This window comes from Sinohyriopsis cumingii, chromosome 10 (genome assembly GCF_028554795.1).
Source record: "Sinohyriopsis cumingii isolate HCF-2022 chromosome 10, ASM2855479v2, whole genome shotgun sequence".
In the NCBI taxonomy this organism is placed as follows: domain Eukaryota; kingdom Metazoa; phylum Mollusca; class Bivalvia; order Unionida; family Unionidae; genus Sinohyriopsis; species Sinohyriopsis cumingii.
Genome location: NC_142970.1, coordinates 35972955 through 35996191, shown reverse-complemented (window position 1 = coordinate 35996191; position 23237 = coordinate 35972955). Strand labels below are relative to the sequence as shown.

Genomic DNA, 23237 nt, shown 5'->3' with positions numbered 1-23237 from the left:
TACACATTTTCACTTGACATATAACGTAATACAGTATGAAGATTTCTACTGTATAATCGTGTCTAACTGTAAACAAGACAGTTGTATATAATCTCCTTTTAGGTTCTTTTATTGTCCGATTACAGAAAAGTACATGGTCTCCAAATACAAAAATTATAAACTGTATTTTGGATATAAAGTTTAATGATGTTTGTTTTTCCTTCTATTGAATTAGAACGAGTTGCATGATAACGTAATTCAAGACAATTCAAGACTGTTACAAACTTTATTAGTGTAAATTAACCATAAAATCTATAATAACTTGGAATGAACAATGTTCAAATACCACCTTTATTTATCTACTAGCATATGTCCGGCCAGTCTTCCTTTTTCATGTGTAACATTTATAACGTTTTCGGAGCAACACTTGCCAGGACTTTAAACAGAGAACTTAAACACACGGAACCAATAAAATTTATCAACTTTATTTTCTTTTAAAGAAAACAACATTTGGTCCACGCAACGTACTTAGATCCACGTAACCTGTTCATTTTTCTTTCGACATTAGTATAATTATGTTGGCTGGTGAATTGATTCGCCAGGTAATGTTACTTATAAACTTTCCTTTTTATTTATCTGCTATCCTTGTTAAGTAGCAGTGGCCCTAGGTCTTCAATAGATGTGAATTAACGACAAGCTATGTCAGTTTGGCGTTAACTAACATGTGGGTATCGTGTATCAAGCCAAACAGTAAGCTTCATTATTTGAATTAGGATTGTGCTAGGTAAATATATACTGATAAAATATTGAGCAGTTTGGAAAGTGTGATATATTGGCGTCAATTCACAGCTGGTAACGAGTCCATGACACCATTTTATTTATATCAACAAGGCACTCTTAATTTGTGGCCCAAAGAAATAATAACACGCGCATCAGAAGTGTTATGAACTCTGAATATATCTGAGACCAGTCTGTGTCCAACTTAGCAGTAAATCATTTCATTTCACTTACAAGATGTATATCACAGTAAAGTTTGGAGGTAAGATATCCGCTTAATTTTATATTCTTGTTTTTTTTTTTGTTTTTTGTTTGTTTATTTGCTTCATTTATATTTTAACAGGCAGTTTGCGCTTCATCTTCTTTTCCCCAAAACAGGTAGCACATTATGTATGTATATATGTAGATATGTATGTATGAAGGTAGGTATGTACGTATGCACGTACGTAGGTAAGAGACACTGGTATCTTTTATTGTAATTGTACCTTGCAATCTCAAATTCGTAGTTCTTTCATATCTCAAATAACCATTTATTTCTAACTTGGAGTGGTGTATATGCCACTGAAGTGACCATCGAGCTATTTATTTCAAACTTGGAGTGGTGTATATGCCACTGAAGTGACCATCAAGCTATTTATTTCTAACTTGGAGTGGTGTATATGCCACTGAAGTGACCATCAAGCTATTTATTTCAAACTTGGAGTGGTGTATATGCCAATGAAGTGACCATCAAGCTATTTATTTCTAACTTGGAGTGGTGTATTTGCCACTGAAGTGACCATCAAGCTATTAGTATGGGTTTGAAAACTGAGTGAAACACAGCATACTGTATACGCTTAAAGCTTATATAACCATTTCCTTTTTAAGTGTGTGTAATACATTTTACTAATGATGTGATCTTCCGGATATAAGTATTGGATTCAAACTAAAATGGGTGGAAAAACGTATAATGTGCATCATTAAAAAAGCTTTTATGATTTTTTTTTAAATTTATTTTTTTTAAAACCCAGTACGTGAAAGTTTAGAAGGCTTTAGAGCCCAAAGCAATATCTCCACAACAGTTTCAGCTTCAAGCTCAAGTTCAGGTGTGTGGTGGCAAATCGTTTAAATTGGGTACGATACTTAGAGTAAAGTGTACAACAATACAATTGAAATTACCAGCATAGACACAAAATGACGACCATGAATGTTCATTCAATCGAAGTATTCTCAGTCTTTTCCGTTAAACAACCCCTACACCCAACCCACAACAAAAAAGAATGTCAATGTGACCACCTCGATTATATGTCAGGTAAGATAATTAAGACTCTGGTGTATGTTGGTGTTGTAGTTTGAAGGAAAGTCATACATTTTGTCCGCTGGAAACTTTTTGGATTACCTTGGCTATTTCCACAACTGGGCTAACCTATAAATCGCAAATAATAAATTAGTTCAATGCATCGCAACGTCTCAGTTAATCCTAGTGTCGTAAATAGCCGAGGTGGTCAGAATGGGTGTTATTTGGCAACCAAGGCTGACTTAAAGGCAGAGCAAGCTGAGTAGTTGTTTCAGGGCCCACGCCCGACTACCACCCTCCACGCTAGACAATGAAATATACTGGAGGAGGGGTCGAGTTTCCTGATTTTGGAATTGCTCCAGGTCATTTTACTGCCTTAATCCGGTATTGTTGGCAGTTATCGGCACATATTCGAGGTCTGATCTGTCGGATTGACCTAAAGGTTGGGAATGCACTGGTATGTCAGAGGGGTCCATTCTGAATTTCATTCATTGAAAAATAAAAGAATGAACCCATGACTTGACCGTATCACGTGACAAAATAACACGTCAGTATCATATAAATACTAAAGTACTGATCTATCCATACAAAACATTCAAAAACTACTTTTCAGATAATGCAATATTTGGTATGTAACATTTTTAATAAACCTGGTATTTAGGCGAAGAAACAAATCTAAGACAGATAACCACTTTTGTTCTTAATAATTATGTGTAATTTGTTGTTTTTGTTCTTGTTGTTTATTTAAAAAATGGGGAAATCAATCTGCAATTTACATACGATGATTTTTTTCTCCTTTACTTTCTTCTGGCTCAACAGAAGAGAATGAGGTCGCTCCAAAACGAGCTTCAATCTAATTAAAATTATAGAATTTCACAATTCCTGAATTCAAAACTTAAGACTGAGTTTCGCACCAGGACAATTTCGAAAATCCAGCGCCCGCTGATTTAATTAACTACTTTAATAGCGTTTAGTTCTACATGTTTCGGAAGCTACCATGTCATTTGAATTACTAAGTACTAGCTTTTCGCTAACTGCAGCTTACTGAAGACGCAAGAAGAAAATGTAATCCTATTACAATTGTGAATTGTGAATACAATTTTTGAATTCGCCTATTTAGAATCAACAGCAAAGTCAGGCCCCTACTAGCAAAAGTAATCAGAACATCTTGCTTGTTTAGATTATAAAAGTAGTGCCCGTGACTCTGTTGTGTTATAACTGTGGTATTTGATGATTTGTTGTGGCATACAACCATTCGTTGCAACAAAAGTAGTACAGTAGTTAAATCAGATTTTCAGTTTTTGTACAATTCAAGAAATACACAAGTTTCGGTCAACATAACGAGCAAGCTTTTTTCAACTTTTTCGCGGGGGGGGGGCAAAACTTGATTGTGTGTGTGTGCAAAACTTGATTGGTGGGGGGCAAAACTTGATTGGTGGGGGGCAAAACTTGACGGGCTTGTTAATTTTCGTATATAGGCCACATCACTTTTACAGCGCATGCAAATTGGTGGTGGTGGGGGGGCAAATGCCCCCTGCACCCCACCCCCCCCCGACGTCCCTGAAACGAGTAAAGGTATTGCTGACTTACCGTTCATTTAGATCAAACATGAATAACTAACTCGACTGTTTAGATCAAACATGAATAACTAACTCGACTGTTTTAACACTTTTCTCTAAACTGAGACATTACTAAGGAGTCAGAAAACCTTTCCCATATATCAAAATCTCTCTCATGTATCTGAGTCTTTCTCAATTATCTAATCACCAAAATATCTACTACTTTTAATTATATCAATGTTGTTTTTGGAATAAAGTTTTTATTTCTGTCAAAATACAGTTTGGATTTTGAGTGCTTACAATATTCCCTTTCTAATTTATAACGACTAGAACAATTATTACAAAACTTTCTAATTTATACTAACCAGCACAATTATTAAACACCTTTCTAATTTTTAACAACCAGCTGTTAGGAACAAAATGCCATTTTCTGAACGTTCGGATAAAATCTAATTTGTCCCTGGCATCTCTGTGTACATACAATTCATCAGGGCGTACCACATTATAAGTCTAACATGAAATTAACAAAATCATTATCGAGATTAAATTGGATAAAAGTGCGCAAAAATCTGTATTTTTAAAAAAGTGATATTTAGAAAAAGATTTTGTTACTTTATCGATTTCAAACATTTACAATAAGATACCATACAAGATGCAGATTCACAACTTACATTTAATATAATCAGCCTCAAGCAAGATGATTTAAAACTTTGCAGAATAAATAAATAAAAGATTGGATGTGGTAAATATACACATTTGTATTCGGTCAAATTTAGAGAACAACATGAAGATATCATAAGTTTACAAGATCAGCCTGCCGCGATTCAATAAATACAGAGACATCATTTATGGAAAATGACGTTTGATTTCGAGCAACGTATGGCGTGTCAGCAGTTAGAGTATTTGTTTCAGCTATAGTAATAACACTATTTGACATAAATATAAACGTCTGGTTGCTTAACAGAAATATAAATCGGCTGTGTGATAATATAAACGAGACGAAACGAAAGACAAAGTGAATTAAAAGAATGGTTAACCGAATGATCCACACCACACAAGCAAGAGAGAAAAAGATTGACCAAAAAGGAAGCATTTGTTTTTGCCTGCATGAGGTCGTAATGTACAAAAGAACCGTGCATAGCCAAGTGGCCAGATGATAGGATCCCTGTATGCACAAAGGCTTAGATTTTGCCTTCGCTAGAAATGAAAGTTAGAGGACGCGGTCATATTTTAGCATCATGAATGTGATTAAGCAGTGAACAGAATAGACACCAAGGGCGGATAACACCTGCACCAACATTTGCGAGCATCACTCTTTCAAATACCTCATACATTTCCTTTCGCAAGCTAAATAGTTTTATGTGTCCATATAGTGCAGTAAAAGGTTACAAGGTAGGATGGAGAGACGCAAAGGAAGTATAGGACCCGAGTTGCATTGGATGCTGGTCACTTTCGTGACTAGGAAACGAATGTGAATGGTATTTTGAAACAAATATTAACTATGTACTTACAACACAAGACAACTATATCGAACAAGACTATACAATAAAGGTGTTAAGAATTGAACAATCAACATGCAGCATTACAAAGAAATTCTGAGACTGTAACCGCCATCAGAAATAAAGAAAATTGATCTTTGCTGTATTTTTTCTTCTTCTGGCAGCCCAGAAAAAAGGTGAATTAATTTGGTTTTGGTTAAGTGGGGTTTCGCGCCAATTTTCATTATATGATCTGCCAGTATATTTGGTGGAGAATGAGCCTGGGAAGAACCACTGACCCACGGAAAGCTACTGGCAAGCTTTCTCACATACCCACGCTGGTCGGGCCGAGATTCCAACTCTTGTGGACAATGGTGACATGTGTGAGTGTTATGCAAAGACGTGCGCCTTCGACCAGTCGGCAACCCAGGATCCTAGGGGAACTGCACAAGTGGTCTGCATTCAATAAATATTGGCAAGTATGTGAAACAATGACATTGCCATCAGTGCAAACTAATTAACTTATCTGACAAGCAAAGTAACTAACATATTTGCAAACAAAGTACATACGAGTACTAAATTACCATTCTACGACGACTAAGAATAATGCGAGTTGAAAATGGGCCCCTGGAAGAAAGAACACGTCAAGGAGCAGAAGGCCAGCATCTTAAAAAGTCACGTGATATTGAAAAGGCATGTAGTAATCTTAGTGGTAGTCTCTTCTGATCTTTGAGACTTACAATGACTAGTGTTAAACCACAAAAGCAGAGTACTCGTCATAGTTCTCAAATATGTTCTACTCTTGAAACTTTTTGTGGTATTTAATAGCGGGTTACGCACTGAAACTGGGGGTGGAGACCAATCACACCTCCAATACGTTTCCTTACACGAGCGTAAAATAGTTTAAAGTGTGATATTGTCCATTCGTACATAATAGTGGGCTACGCACCGAAGCTGACGAGAAGATGGGAGGTGGCAGCCACACATCCCATAGATGTCCTTAAGGGAGTGTAAACAGTTTTAAGAGAGATACTGTTCATTCGTGCACATGTTTTTGTGTAAGTGATCACATGACTTTGCGTACGCTCTCTTTCACTACTTAAGATATACGCAATATTGGAATTATTTGTTTAAGGGACTGGTATAACTTGGAGGCCGGTTGGGGTGGGGCGACAGCTATAATTTAGTAAAATAGTTGGACTTCACTCTGGATTGCCGTGTCTTGTATAACCATAATTATAAGAGCAAAATATTTATATTCTCAAAATATTTTTCATTAAGGAGAGTTATATAATTTACATGTCTGAATTGGTATGTTTTCTTTTTCGTTGATCACGCTCTGTCTGGGAATGCGATTTCACCATGCCATAAATCTAAGGCAGTGTACATCATTGCTTTCAATTTTCTTATCTATCAATGCACATATATACATATATACACACACAGATATATATATATATATATATATATATATATATATATATATATATATATATATATATATATATATATATATATATATATATATATATATATATATATATATATATATATATATATATATATATATATATATATATATATATATTAGAATAAAGTTAATTAACGTTACTGTCTATTTCCTGCAGATAATGAGCAGGAAATTTTCAACCCAGCTTGCAGAACAAACCTGTTGCTTAAGATGATCAAGAAAAAATGTCACTGTGCTCAGGAAGGTATATGATGTTTCCTTCATGTGTGCTCTGTGTTCCGGTCAGTCTGTCTCTGCTTTTTTATTTCGTGTTATTCTGTCTGTAACTTTATCAGTTCTTTTGGCAGCACTTTTTCAGTCTTCCTGTCTGTTATTCTGGATAAGGTTCAATATCACAGGTGTCACACACCATGATATTTATTTGAGTTATTTTAGTTAATACCATTTTTGTTCTCTTCTCGTGATTAAAACTCGAAGTAGTCAATCAGATCGTAGTTCTACTGCAATAATGATTAATTCGAAATAGTCAATAATAATGAATATCTCGAAATAGTCAATCAGATCTTTGTTCTACTATAATAATGTTTAACTCGAAATAGTAAATAGTAATGATTAATTTAGTCAATAATAATTATTAACTCAAATAGTTAATCAGATCTTATTTCTAACGTAATAATGATTAACCCAAAATAGTCAATCATACCTTCGTTTTACTATAATAATGTTCAACTCTAAGCAGTCAGTCAGATATTAGTTCTAATGTAATAATCATTAACTCAAAATAGTTAATCAGATCTTAGTTCTAATGTAATAATGATTAACTCAAAATAGTTAATCAGTTTTAGTTCTAATATAATAATGATTAACTCGAAATAGTCAATCAGATCTTAATTCTTTTGTAATAATGATTAACCCGAAGTAGTCAGTCAGATCTTAATTCTACTGTAATAACGATTAGCTCGTGGTCAGTCATATCTTAATTATACTGTAATAATGAATAGCTCGTAGTCTGTCATATCTTAATTATACTGTAATAATGAATAGCTCGTAGTCTGTCATATCTTAATTATACTGTAATAATGAATAGCTCGTAGTCTGTCATATCTTAATTATACTGTAATAATGATTAGCTCGTGGTCAGTCATATCTTAATTATACTGTAATAATGATTAGCTCGTGGTCAGTCATACCTTAATTATACTGTAATAATGAATAGCTCGTGGTTAGTCATATCTTAATTATACTGTAATAATGATTAGCTCGTAGTCAGTCATATATTAATTCTACTGTAATAATGATTAACTCGTAGCCGGTCATATCTTAATTCTACTGCAATAATGATTAGCTCGAAGTAGTCGGTCGGATCTGAGTGCTACTTCATTAGTGAAAATAAATCCTTAGACCGATCTTAGTCCTACTGTATTAATCAATTCAATGCTTAAATCTTAGTTTTACCGTTTTAATGTATGCAATCTGAAGACTGATCGTAGTTCTATCTTAGCTTTACCTTATTAACGAATGCAAGAGTTTTACCTTATTAACGAATGCAAGCTTTAGACCGATCTTAGTTCCACCGTATTAATGTATGTAATTTTTAGACCGATCTTAGTTCTCTACTGTATCAACGAATGCAATCTTTAGACCCATCTTATTTCACCTGCATTGATGAATACAGACTTTAGAATGATGACTGTGACGCAATGGAAAAAGTAAAGCGACAAAGGATAAGTAAATGTTTATCTTTGATTGCATCGTACATTGGGTAAAATATATAAAGCAAAAAATCAAACATACAAGCAATTTCTCTTTCTCATAATTGAATTGCAATATTTATTTAGTCGTCACCTCTCCCTCCATGCGCTTTGATAAAACAACAACAACCATAACTACAACTGAGAGTGTCAACAATGGATTCGGACAAATGCCGAGTAGAAAGAAGTTTTACTCATAGGAGGTGGGTGGGTCGGAGCTTTATGATGTCAAAATCACCCATGTTCATTTTAACGACAGTCAAGCCAACAGCAACTTCAATGTAATTCTATCGAAAGTGGTTATATTTAGTGCTATGTTCTGCTACATATCGTCTCATGAAGTCTGTAGTCCTAAAAATATTAATCAATTCTTACAATCTGTAATTAAAAAGAAAGAAGAACGGTGTAAGTAGAGATGCAATATTGAGATTCCGACATTGAGATGATCTCTCCGCGTGCATTAACATTATCACTACGACCGAATATCAACTCATTCAAAGCCCCCGAGGATTATTTCCATATATAAAATACGAACATGGTGAATTCCAGACACATTCGAGACGACAGTGTTCACATACACACAAACATTTCAAGATTGTACGTTATTGCAGAGAAATTGGCTGCTTTTTATATTGGCTTGTTTTAGTCTGTATTGTGCGAGCATATATCAGTGTCCCGCTGAAGATCAAGACAGTATGCGACTTTCTATTAATCAAGACAGTTTGAAATTCCCCGAATGTATCGAACTTAACAGACCTGCTGAATTAACAATTTCCAGGACAAAGTGCAAGACGTGCAATATAATCCAACGACGAGTTCAACGTCACCGATATTAAAGTAAATTGTCACATTTTACCTCTTTCAGGAAGTGCTATTAGTGTATGAACTCTCAGCCCTAAATTGAAGTGTAGTACAAAATGACCACGACAATTATGTGTTTAGCGCGTGTCATCGTGGTCGCTACAGTATCAAGCAGAGAAAACAGATACACCAACAAGAAAACGAGTAATGAGAGGTGGAGAAGGGCAAGGATTTGATAATCGTACAATCCCAAATAAGCATGAGAAGCAGAGATACTTTTGGAGCAGAGATATTTCTGGAGCAAGCTGGGATTTCTAAAGAGACTGTGTTCGGACCTTATGAAAACACCGTCGATCTCGGCGAGAGGCTTCATGAATGACATCTGAGCGGACCTGTGTACATTTTCGACGACTGCTAAGATTTGGCGGAACGCTCAGAAAAAAGAACCGCATGTTGCTAAAGCTCGAGTTCTCGTGTCATGATGATAAACAGATTATTTGGGTGATAATACAGACGAATACTTTCGTTCTCAGGTATTTACGACGGCAGGGATCTCCACACACGGCAGATTGAACGTTCCAAAATGGTAGAGGCATGGTGAAAGGACGCGCAAGCTCGGAAACGAAAGCGTCAGGAACTCCTTATTCATGTACGAGGGTCTAAAAAACCTTTTTGTCAGGGACGAGCTGAAAGCGTGCGAAGCACAAACTTAACCTGTTCCATTCCGCAAGCATCATCCCAATAATCGTCTTTATAGCCATCCAGACGTCGATGTAAGCTTGTTCTATATACTGCTGTTGGAGCTGCATTATCTTATCATTATGTCGATGAAGTAATTCCGTAGTACAACATGATCACTATTTAAAAATTTGAGCCGATAGAGCGGCCTTAGGGTGCTTGGAGTGCGTGCCAGGACGATGGGATGACGGCGACTGAGAGTAAAGGTCGCCAAGCCAAGCAATAAATTACATAGTGCACAAACACCACGGCCATCATAACAAACACACGCGTAATGGGACTCCGGGCCAAGCATCTCTTATATGCAGTAGTAAACTGATTTTTAACAAGTTTTAGCAATAAGATATCGACAGATGCCAAGCCAGTCATAAATGGCCATTGGCTAAGCCAATTTGACCAAGAAGCTCAAGCTTGAGGTCTCTCCATAAGACGATGACAAGACTGTTCTTGACGTAGCCATTGTCACAAAGGGTATGTTGGTTAAACATGGTATTTTCCTTGTGAACAATTCCAAAAATGGAAATTATGTCAGTGATAGTCATCAGCGTGATAGTTAATGCACTAGCCTTCTCTGTGTCTAACTATACTAAATGATGCAAACCTAATGCGTTGCCGAGGAACCATAGAACAACTCCAGATCGCCCAAGCTAAATTAACCTGTCAAAGAACGGAGCGCTGTATGAGTGAAACTTTTCCACAGCCCAGGGCAGGCCAAAAGCACGTTCTGTGGTGTCGATGAAGCAATCCAGTAGTACACATGGTCACTAGTTAAAAACTACATCCGCTAGAGCTCGAACCCATTCTATCTCCCTTTTATTCTCTATTCAGGACGGAAAAGATCGCAAGATTGCTTTCGTCCTCCAAGGACTGTGAGCAAGGGCTACTGTCGCTCAGAAGCTAAGTAAAGCCAGGCATTATAGTCCACTTATTTAGCGGCAGTTTTATTCTGGGTCTGGTACAATCGAAAAATGCTGATAGACGAACTTTACTTCGCCGTGCTTAAGATGGACCATTGGGCCTGAAAATGCATACAATGATCGACATGGTCCGGAAAGCCTCAATCTCTGGAGTCATGACCCTGTGACAGCCCGCCTTTTTGCTACAGGGATGCTAGGTAGATTAACCAATCTGCAGGCGACAATAGCACAGCTACCAAAACGCATCTGTCAGGCATAGTGGAGGTCGATCTGATTGAAATGGCCACTTAGTTGCAACAAATCTGCTACAATGCACAAGGCTATTGGCGCAAAAGAAACTTTCATGCGACATGGTCTCATAAGACGTGGTCATGTTATGGCTGAAAAAGCATGCTATCTAGAAGACCTACCCTACAGTCTAAATGCGTTTATCAAGGCTGAAAGTTGACGACAACCAGCCATCGATTTACGCCAGGAAGATTTCTTCTTTCTTCCCCACGAGAAAGAAGTACAGTAACAAGCAGACCATAGTTGACGAGCAGCTAATTTCAAAGAAATCTACAGTGGCGTTTGGCGCCTAAACGCACATCTTTTTGCGGCGAATCATTAAGTAGCCCAAGCAGTTCCAGAACTCCGTCCAGGAATGTATGGGTCGTCAGTCCTAATCCTTGGTCAAGCATGGTGTGCATGTGAGACAAAGCGAATATGGCAACCACCTGTAACATGACACTGCCGATGATTTAACATAATGCTTGCCGACCAACTTTTCGATCATCATCAGGCCCAAGAGACGAGCATTATTCATGAGTAAGATCCACTGCTTAGATTCAGCAGTTTCCCTCTGTAGTTGCCTATTTGAATAGTGATATTACTCAACAGGCAGACAATATCTGACACTGCCATGACTAAAATTGTGGTAACAAAATCTCCCCTCCAACGCATAGACCAGGTGGCCTGAAGGAGAAACACTTACTGTCTAGTGTCGTGCAACTGACCCTGTTTGATATTTGTGTATCAACAATTTGAATGATGCTATATTATTTGCTAATATACCACAGATGTTGTGAGGAACTATTGGTCGGACCTTCAAACACAGCCGTCTCTATAGGTCGGTCTCAATCACTAAGAGAAGCAGCACTTCTCTTTTGGTTCAGTTTGAGACAGGTCAGGTGCACGTTGCCCTTTACAATCCAGTGAGCGCTGTCAAATGGATCGATACTCAACTGCTAAGTATTTTATTGTCGCATGCCTAGAGCATTTCAAGGTTGCACGATGGGCAGTAGTCTTCCTGTTTTTCTTTTCAGCTTCAGAATGTCACCCTCGTGCAGGTAATAAGAGAAGATTCTTGGTGTGGTCTTGGCGCTTGTAAGCAATAAGTTTCTACTGGGTGGCCTTGTGGCGACCAGTCGTTTAGCTCGCGTACTGTCTTAGCCCCACTCTGGTCAGTTAGGACATGTACTCGACTCGGGACACCACGTGAAGGCGAGATTACCCCACTGCATATAGTCGTTACAATGATTCTCTGGGCGCTGTACACCGCTATTTCGCGGCCTAGACGCCAGTTCTTGGTTCGGATAATTTGTTTTACTGCCTCAACGCTAATACTAATTTCTACAGCTTCATTCAAGATCGAATGGTTTTGGGTGCCTTGAATGGTTTCCAAACCGTTCTGCTTTTGGGAAGTCTAAGGTTGATAAAACGGGGGGAAATGATTGTCTGTAAACTTCAGAAGACAGTGTTTGAAGACGAGCTTTTGGAGTCCGGGATCGGTCTAGAACTGCTGTTAGAGAAACTACGATCAGATTGCTAGATGTTCAATGCTAAAAAAATGTCCCAACTGGTCTTGTGCGTGAGTTGACACGAAATTTTGATTTACTGCGTATGCACACTTTACTTTAAGGTCTTTCAGTAGCTCGCCTTGGCTCGCTGGTTCGTAATCAAATCTTTATAGTGTTGGACGTAATTCTAAAGCTAAGCATTTGGACTATCGCCGGAGATGGGTTGGGTTGACCCTGATCACCGTAGCAGATGACCTGGCAATCTCTTAGCTCTATAAAGTCGACGATGGTCTCCCGGATGCATATCAGTAGGGTGCAGACTTCATCACAAATTACAACCTCAGGGTATAAAGACTACGATATTTTTTTGGGCGAAAGAGTTCAGTTTCATGGGTGGTACTTCATGATATGTGTCTCTCCTCCACCTCCTCTAAGTATTCCGACTTGGGCGTGTAGGCTGCACGCTCCCAAGTGCGTAGGGGCTGCTCATGATTGTCCACCCACTGGGGACCTGAATCTCTTCGACAAAGACAAGGTATGCACATCTCGTCTCAACAATCACGTCACTTTGCCAAAGAAAGAGTCATTATGGGTCAGGCCTGAATAAATATGTTTTCTTCAAGAAGATTCAATCTGACTAATTTGAAAACATCTGTGTCAGGCACACTGCAACTCTGCTATAAGATGTATGGATGTATAGGCCAGCATGCTGGCCCTCATTTGAGCGTACTATGACTACCTACCGTTGACACAGGTCAAGATATGGCCCAGATGGCACCCTGCTGACAAGAAATCCGCTTTGTGAGCAGTCATGCACCAAGATGTCTAGCTTACCGGGGTAGGTCAGTAGGTGACGAGTTCCATGCACTTGCCACAGGCTTTTGAGCCCTGAGTAAACTTGCTGGTGATTGTACACCCCTGGTCTCTGATGTTGGGTAGCCATACTTATCATTTATGTAATTGGAAAAAGTGGCCCCAGAGACCCCAAGACTGGTCAGCAGACCAACCTCTATCGCGTATTTTAAAAGCACAACTTTGTCTCAACTTTGATCATGAAAGTGCTTGCGAGACCATGCAAGAAACGGGGTGGGGGTGGGGGGGGGGGGATCGGGGCGGGGCGGGCATGGTTTTGCAAAAGCCTCATGTGTAAAGTCCGTAAATGTTTTCAGGAAAGTATTGGTTGATGGTCACCCGAGGCATCTTGCTTTTCGGGTATCCGAAATGCTCGATGTAAGATTTAACCTCTCAGTTACCGTGGAATGAGGCGGAATAACAGGTCGTCATGTAGATACTAACGAAGTCGTTGAGATGTTAACCTTTGGGTGAATGCCTTACCACCGTGGCCTAGCTGGAAGCGGGATTTTTAATGCCTTCTGGCAAAGCCATTGCGGTAGGATTTTAACCAACGTGTTCTTTGTTTATCGTTTCAGCCGCGTGGTTAACACCAAAGATCTTTCAGTGAGGGTCTGGTGGTAATCAGAGGTCATGGAAGTGAAGGCTTTTGTTATCTTGTCATGCATCTCTGGTGTGTTGTAGGTACAGACACTTTTCAGCAATAACTGATCCACTGTCAGCTTTTTGTAGCTCTTTAGGAACCAAATTGCCTTTGACTCATATTGAGTGACTTCTTTTATGGCTTCCTAGAAATCACCCCCATAAGGAATCATATGCAATGCAGCTGAAAAATGCAGGTCCTTTGGCCAAGCATGTCCCTCATGGACGATCTGGTCTATCTTGTTGTGGGTCTGAACTTGGTGTCTCAGGTACTTTTATCTTATGGCTGCCATGCCTGTCAGAACGAGTGGCCGCTTATGGATATCTTTCAACCCAGCAACGTCTTCCACAGATGCGCTCCTGTCGTGGAGATAATTTTCCCACTCTGCAATCATTTGGCATCGAATCATTATCTCTTTAGGGCGTTGTTAAAGGTACTTAATCCCACATCGCGCAACAAAATGCCCCCCCCCCCCATCTCAGAGTGGGTCCAAGTTAGTCAGGCTGGCATCTCAGACCGGTACTTGTCGTAAGCCACAGTTGTAACCGGCACGTGTTATAATTCTCTCGCCGCTCACTAACTTAAAATTGTCTTGTACTACTCACCTTCATCGCCTTCACTTAATCTTGAGGATATACGCCTCACCCAGGAGATGGATTTAAAGATGGCAGCAGTCTCGTGTCAGTCATTTCAGCATTCTGGGCCATTCGACTACCGTTGAGTTTAATGCCGGTGACAACATTAATATTTCCAATTTTCACGTAATCTCAAACATGTCTTAGACGTTTGCTAAGATTTTAGCCCACTGTTCATCAGTAAGGACGGTGCTGAACATACATGTCAGTAAAACTTGCAGTTGTTGTGCTGGCTCAGACTCGGCCAACACGTATTCTATTAGGTCACACATAGTTGCCATGCTTTAATGGGTCTTCTTGTCGGATGTACAAGCACAGGTGTGCTGTTTCAAACTGGCGTGTTTTCTCATAACTTGGATTCTGTCGCACTCGGCATTTATTTGCCTTCCAGTTGCTGGCAAGCAATTCTTCACCGCATGGCTTTCTTAGTGAGTAGCTTGCTTTAGTGGCATACCACACTCAGTACTGTGGTCGTCCTATCTCCTTTTCTAAGCCTCTGTTGGTGTGCTTTGAAATAATTCAGGCTCATTTCTCAAGTACGTGAGAGCAACAGGTTTGATAGCTATCTGCTTTAGATTGTGCAGTTTCCATAATTCAACGTGTAAATAAGTACCAGTCACAGTACATGAAAGTGGCGTTGAGGTATGCCAACAATCTCTCCAATGGGCATATAGCCAACGCAGACCCCATCCCCCCCCCCCCCAAAAAAACCTTGCCTTATGGCGGTTCCCAACTCAGAAGTACATATAAACTGTAAAGCGGAACGAAATGTAGAAAAGTTTGTATGTAACCCCCTACCGGTCTTGTATATGATGTTTGTCTAGCTTTTATTTAGCCTTTTGTGCAGGAGACACTGCTACAATGTGTTATCTACTGACGCTTTAAAATGTCGAGCATTGCTTTTAGGCGGTATATTGGTAAGTAAAATACCAACCTTTCAAACTCTCAATTATTGAGTGTGATGATTTAAGGTTTTTAACGTATGTTTAACAATTTGAGTCATATCGCTATGATGCCAGCAGTGTGGCAGTTTACAGTGATGTCTAGCACTGAAGCAATCATGCCGTAGACATGTAGCATCATGTCCCACCCAGTCACATTATCCTGATACCTGGCCGACCATCCTAACACTAACCTCTTAATGCTGAGCCCCAAGCGAGGTTGATACTAGTACCCTTTTTATAAATATGACTCGGCCTGGTTTCGAACCCACAACCTTCCGCATCCGAGGCGGACGCTCTAACCACTTTGTCTACCGAAGCGGTTTCAATTATCGAACAAATGTATCAAAAAACAATAAAATGTAAGGACTTATATTAAATAAATAGAGGATATTGCTTGAAACGAGTGAATAACGGATATATTTCATTGAGTGAATGAAAAACTCAGTATTTTTATGAGTGGCGAAGCCACGAGTGAAAATACTAGAGTTTTTCCCCCACGAGATGAAATGTATCCATTATTCACTCGTTTCAAGCAAATATTCTTTTTATTTTATGCTCACATACGTTGGCTACCTAAAGTTTGTGACAGTGAATTAGCAGATTTCTTACGGTAATGTCAGCTGTTTACCGTACATGTTCTGCTGTGCTATGTGTACCTGCGCACAAAATTAGTTCCACATCAGATTGATAAAAATTAACCGATATTTCCAGAATAACAAACAACAAATTTCAAGGATAACAGACAGGGATTATTAACAAGAAAACGGAAAAAGTAGTTCACTGACACAAAATCAAAGGGAGGTAAGTATGTTCTGACCCCAAAAAGTAGTTCCTGTAGTGAAAAAATATTATTTTTTTCACTACAGTGAAATATCAATATTATTTTAATTAGAAAATCAAGTAATTCACTGCTTAGCATAAAATAAATAATTTCTCTTTCTGCACATGCCCTGTATTTATTTAATTAGTTTTATCTGCACAATTAATATTTTATTCTTTCATCGGTTGATTCATTCATTCGTTCATTCACTATGCTGATTAGAGAGACGGATGGTGAGGTTACACAAAACTAAGCGTGTATCTTTCAATGAAATATTTTTTCTCTGATTTTACTGTTTCTAATTCATTTTTATTTATATTTGAAACGAATGTTTTACTCCTCTTCTACTTCTCGTAGTTATCGCCGCTATTATCATCTTTACCAACTTGAACGTTCTTTATTATGTTACTTAGAACAAAGTCACAATAGCCCCCAAGAATTACAGTGTAAAAAACCGAAATGATGAAGATAATGACGTTGGCACGTTATTTTTTGGTACTACATGTATTAGTGTTGATACAAACGCACCAAGACATAAAGATAAGCCTGTGATATGCTAGGAGAATTCACTCAGCTGCATCTTTTATTTTCCTGAATGGCAAGGAATATGATACAACCAGATTGGTCATTCGTGTGATGGATTCGATAGCTAGGCCTAGTCTCTGACCTGTACAGATGCAATCATCTGGTATGACAATCATGTCCTTCAAGTACATAGCTTTCTGTGCAGGCCCGGCCCTAGGATATGTGGGGTCCCAAGGCAGCAAAAGCAACGAGCGGGGCTCCAAGCTAAAAAATTGCATTGCGGAGTTGATTTCATGAAAGCGCAGGACCCAAGGCGGTTGCCTCGTTCGCCTTGCCCTAGGACTGGGCCTGTTTCTGTGCCCCCACCCCCTTCCATTACCACTATCCTTGATGCAAATCATAAAGGCTACAAGTCATAAAAGTCAGCATCTGCTTCGCACGGTTGATTTTGGCGTGTCAAACTAGGGTTCCGGGGAAGTGCGTGTTATTGCTGGTCTCCTCCTCAAGCATACATTATCCATTATCCTCGTTGAAGCTTGCATGATCAATTATCCTTGTTGAAGCCTTTATTACTCGTTATCCTTGCTGAAGCCTGTATTATTCGTTATCCTTGTTGAAGCCTATAGTTTTGATTATCCTCGTTGAAGCCTGTATTATTCGTTATCCTTGTAGAAGCCTGCATTATTCGTTATCCTTGTTGAAGCCCGTATTTTTCGTTATCCTTGTTGAAACCTGAATTATCCATTATCCTTGTTAAAGCCTGTGTTTTTCATTACCCTCGTTGAAGCCTGTATTGTTCATTATCCTCGTTGAAGCCTGTATTATTCATTATCCTTGTTGAAGCCTGTATTATTCATTATCCTCGTTGAAGCCTGTATTATTCATTATCGTCGTTGAAGCCTGTTTTATTCGTTATCCTTATTGAAACCTGCATTATCCATTATCCTTGTTGAAGCCTGTATTATTCATTATCCTTGTTGAAGCCTGAATTATTCATTATTATTGATAAAAGTCTGAAGTATCCAATATCCTTGTTGTGGATTGAATTATTCATTATTCTTTTTAAAATTGGGAGTTAACCTGAACAGTTTGGTAAATACGACTTAATAATACTAATACAGATTATACAATGTTTACATGTACATATTATAAATAAACAATATTATCCCTGTAGCTGGCTCTCTCTCCCCCTCTACCTCTCTGCTTTTCTTGACAAATTAGCTTTTTATGCACTGCTTGATAGTGGTAGCAGTTGGAAGTAGAAATAAAGATCTTAATTCAAAGGTAAACTTTTCAAAGTAATATCTGTACATCATACGTTGTGCTGCTGTATCCGATACGTGTTAGTCCTATCTTTTCTTTTACATTGTTTTTCAGTTGATATCGAACTCTCAGACGAAATTGGAAATATTAAGCACCTCCGTGAAGCGCTTAATAAATATGCCAACGAAATATTAGAGGAAAGAGAAATACTTGTTCTTCTGAGGGTGGAAAGTAAGTTACGGACATTTTTACCATTTCTGTGAAGGCAAGCGTCTTAGACAAGTAGACTACAAGGGGCCCCAGAGAGGAAACGTTTCGCCGAGATGGATATTTTTTTGGGGGGTGGGGTGGGGGGGAAACTTTGAACCTTTTCTTTATACATACATTTCATGAGTGATCGATTGTGCAAATCAATCAATTAGTCATTACCCGATTCTTCGGAGCAAAACAATTCCGGTCAATAAGAATACTAGATACAAAAGGAACAACGCGATTCCTATCTATAGAAAAATAACCCCTTCACTATGCATGCTATCCCAATCAAATCCAAGTTAAGACACCGTGAATCAATCATAAATAGGATGGCCATTAGGTATAAACTGCAAATACTGTACCAAGTGAACTATCGCAGCTTCAAATTTCTCAATCTACTGTCTACTTTGTGAACGTATTCGTCATTTATTCCATATATCTTACGAGGCCGCATACCATTCTGCAGGTCAACTGTTGAAGATTTATATCTTTTATGCAAAGCATCGACAACACTTGTTGGTTCCTTGTTTATGACGTGCAGTTTTAGAATTCAGTATAATAGAAAACACTTCGCAGTATAAGAACCAATGAATATAGTCACTATTTGTATTTTATTACAGAGAGTTCAAAGGAAAACCCCGGTGTGTCCTATGTTCCCTTGCTGAATGCCATCACAGACGATTTCATGGGTAAGCTGGTCAAGTCCATTCGCCTCTGTGTCTGTATTGACATGCGATATTTTCAGCATTTTTCTCTATACGTTTTGTCTAATAGACATGGTAATCCTTAAATAATGTAAAGACATGAAAGTCCAGCAGTAGTGTCACTGTCTTTATAATGCGACTGACGTGGTAATCCTGCTGTGTAAGTTGCGAGATCAAGCTTTAAGTCAAAGCCATGAGAGCATGGGAGGTTTCTTAAGATCGGATTACCGAGCAGCGTTCGCTGTATACAATGGAATGCATATGACAGGAGTCTCATGCGACAGTAAAATAAATTATTTTGTGATCTACGAACAAAAATTGCGTGGCGTACAGGATTATTTAAATTTGCTCCCCGTTTCTTCAGAATGACTTCAGTTATGAGTAAGCGTTGATGAAATATTATGCAGTTTTATCTGTTTGATAGGATAGATCGTAGCGAACTCTTCATGTCGCAATCCAAGTAAATGACTCTTAGCTGTACGAAATTCTGGCTGTGTAGATTTATATGACCTTTGTATTTCTACGCGTTTAACGAAATACCTTTTTTTTTTTATAAATAACATTCCATTTCCGTAATGCTGATTTATTTGCAATACATTGTTATTATTATTATTATTATTATTATTGGGTTTATACAGAAAAATATGTCCTCTTACAATGTTTTACCGCACTATTCTTGACTGTATGTTCTGTCTTACTACAAGTACGTTCTGCCTTTGTGTTTGTATAGCACAGCTATCTGTGAGTTGTGACAGAAGAGACATCCGGCCGAACAGCCAGCGTGTGCAGTCCAACACCCACCGTAACAAGAATGACAGCCGGGAAAAATCAGACGTCAGTCTTAAATCAGCCAAAGCGAACAAACGGCCCAAGTCACATCATCGCAGGAACTAAGACATTACATGGCAGAGTCTGTGACTATGCACTGCCTTACAATACCGTCAAATACAAAATCATCCGTATAATTCATACATCTGAATTGCGAGTTAATCCACACTTCCGACAGCAACGTTCTTTTTGTACAAAGTTACATTAATGAAATGTGAATATTATTTTATAATCACAATATTTTCTCAAACTTTGACTAAATTAAGAGTTTGCTGATGTGTAACCGCTCCGGTGGCCAAGAGGTTAGAGAACCTGCCTCGGATGCGGGAGGTCGCGGTTCGAACCCAGGCCGAGTCATATCAGAGTCTTATATAAATGGTACGAACAGCTGCCTCGCTATGCGCTGAGCATTAAGAGATTAGTGTTAGGTCAGGATAATGTGACTGATGGGTGGGACATGATGCTACATGTCTGTGGCATGATGTCACAGTGCTAGACATCACTATAAACTGTAACACATCGTTATTCATAGTTACATGTGTAACTCCGTGCAAAGGTTATCACAAAGGAAAGCAAAAAATACAGTTATGTGCCACCAACGTTACTAAAAAAAATAGCTGTATGGATATTTTGGATATTTAAGAATTCGCCAAATCTGCAAAGATTAAATGTCTAATCTGATGCACCGAGAATACAGTATTGTCTCAAATGTTTTTTTTTTCTTCTTCCACTATACCAATTACCGAACTCACATGGAAAATCCGACACGGAAAGCTGATATATCTCCAGTCGTAAATTGCTAATGATTTTCCGAAGTGTCGTGTACTTTTCACTGATTTTCTTCTTTTCTTTGACAGCACTGGCTATGTGAATATTCAAAGTGTATTTATAAAACACCTTTCTTCTTTTTAATTATTCACCGAGACAGAAATCACTATCACGTCATCTTGTGTCTGTCTTCCCCAGGATTAATAGCGACACGAAACACTTAGGTCACAAGAAATGTAAAATCGACGATGTAATAATGCAGTAATTACGTAATTTTGAGCTCGCGTGAAACGCCCATTTTACAAAAGTGGACATACTTAACGGTTATTTTATTCCATTTACTATCTTTACCCAGATAGTTTCAGACGTATCATAATAAAAGATCAGTGAGAGTGAGAGTGATTTAGATTTTTGAAGTGGATGTCTGCAGTGTGGCAGTTTAAAGCGATACCAAGCACTGGGGCATTATGTGCCACCCAGTCACATTATCCCGACACCAGGCCGACCAGTCCTAACACTGACTTCTTAAGGACTCACGATGCTAATTCAGTTCCCATAGTAAACCCATGCAAACACCATAGTGTTAAAAATGCAACAACTTAAAAATTTTGAGTGCTCATGATCAAACCTATATTTATCAGTATAGATGAAACCTGGATGTCAGCTTCTATGTAGAGGAAAGGATATGAGCCGCGGCATTTTCTGGACCTGTATGTGTTTGAAACATGCCCCAAAGAGTCAGGTGCTAATTTTAGTAATGAGTGTTCCAAACTCTGGACTGTTAAAGGACTGAAATTCCATCAACAAAACAATGTCCCTATTTTCCCGCTAACAACCAGGATAAGCTCTCAAAAGATTCTTTTTCCTACACCATTACTTACATTATTAACCAATCCTGGTCAGTCTAACCCATATTTACTCTATTTCATGTTCACACATTTCCAGGCTGGTTCCAATTTTTTCATACCATTAGTACAGTGTGTCCTTAATGCTGAGCGCCAAGCGAGGCAACTGCTGTTATCATGTGTAAGTCTATGGTATGACTCGGCCGGGGTCCTAACCACGAGCACCCGCATCCGAAAAAAAAAGATCACTGAAAAGGCTCAATTCGACTATTAAAAAAACTCAGATATTTTCACAGCAGAAATTTTAGCGCATACACCAGGAATGCAAGAATTGTTTTCAACTTTTCTTTGACCTATGACAGATGCATGGGTACTAAAACAAGAGGCCCAAGTGAGCCTGATCTCACGCAGCTGATTTATGTAAAATTAACAGTTGACCATTTCACTAAGTAGGTTTATGTAACAATGCAAGAACACAACCAAAGCACAAAACTATATCCCAAGCTTTATATCATATTGATTAGACTTATTTGACCGCTAAAACATAATTATTATGCATAGTCTCTCACCTACCTAAAAATCGTCCAAGATCATGATGATGAGAAATATAATCTCTAGATATAGAGATAACAAGCACTGACACTCAGATTCAACCAATCAGATTCAGTGTCTCTTATTAATATGTGCAGATCTCACTTTTTATACAGGTCATGTCTACAATAATGGTAATATATGCTTATTTATCGAAGTGGAGCAAACGTCCATTGAAATTCGGTCCCCACAGTGGTGACAAGCATAGACAATCAATGTAAGATTACCCCATTAACAAGCACAGATACTGTCCATAACTAAACTTGCATAACATCTTTACAATGTAAGATTATTTAACAAGTCTGATCACAGTCTGATCAAAATATACTTGCAAGGGTGTGGACAAGCCCAGCCAATCAGATGCAAGGTCATGTAATTAATTTTAATTTAACTCATACACAACACTAATCTTGATAATAAATACCTATTTACCAAGTTTGAGCGAAGTCCCAAAAAACAATACAGTCTCTGCGGTACAAAAATGAGCGAATTAGATGCAAGATTACGTCATAACTATGCATAGGTCTTACTCATAATAAAAGCTATCCAACATATTAACGATATTAACCTGACTTAAATCGAGTCAAAAATAGTCTTCCAAGTGGTAAGAAGCCAATCATAAACCAGATAACCTCATTAATGTGTATAGCTTGCTCATACTACTACTACTAAAAACATGTTTCCTGACTGCAGAAGCCTATTTACAAAGTTTGATAAAATAAGATTAGAAAGTGAGTCGCTAAAGTGCTGACATGCTCAAACAACCAGAATTAAAATCAAGTCATTAATATGCACTGATCTTGTTCTAACTGTTCTCATCCGAGATCTTGTTCTAGCTGTACCCATCTGTTATTTTGTTCGAACTGTACCTATCAGTGAGCTTTCTTGAATTCTACACATCCAAGACCTTGCTCGAATTGTACTCATCCAAAATTTCGCTCGAATTGTAATCATTCAAGATCTTGCTCGAATTGTACTCATCGAAGATCTTGCTCGAATTCTACACATCCAATATCTTGCTCGAATTGTATTCATCCAAAAT

General features: G+C 38.4%; 1 protein-coding gene across 1 annotated transcript; it reads left to right on the top strand.

Annotated features, from left to right (window-relative positions):
• The first annotated feature begins 847 nt into the window (after positions 1 to 847).
• On the top strand, positions 848 to 22985 carry LOC149789873 (uncharacterized protein CXorf65 homolog). Its single transcript, XM_089971880.1, has 5 exons — positions 848 to 1018; positions 6698 to 6784; positions 18322 to 18438; positions 19080 to 19148; positions 19894 to 22985. Exons 1-5 carry the CDS (start codon positions 994 to 996, stop codon positions 20055 to 20057), a joined length of 462 nt encoding a protein of 153 aa, XP_089828006.1. The 5' UTR covers positions 848 to 993; the 3' UTR covers positions 20058 to 22985.
• The last annotated feature ends 252 nt before the right edge of the window (positions 22986 to 23237 follow it).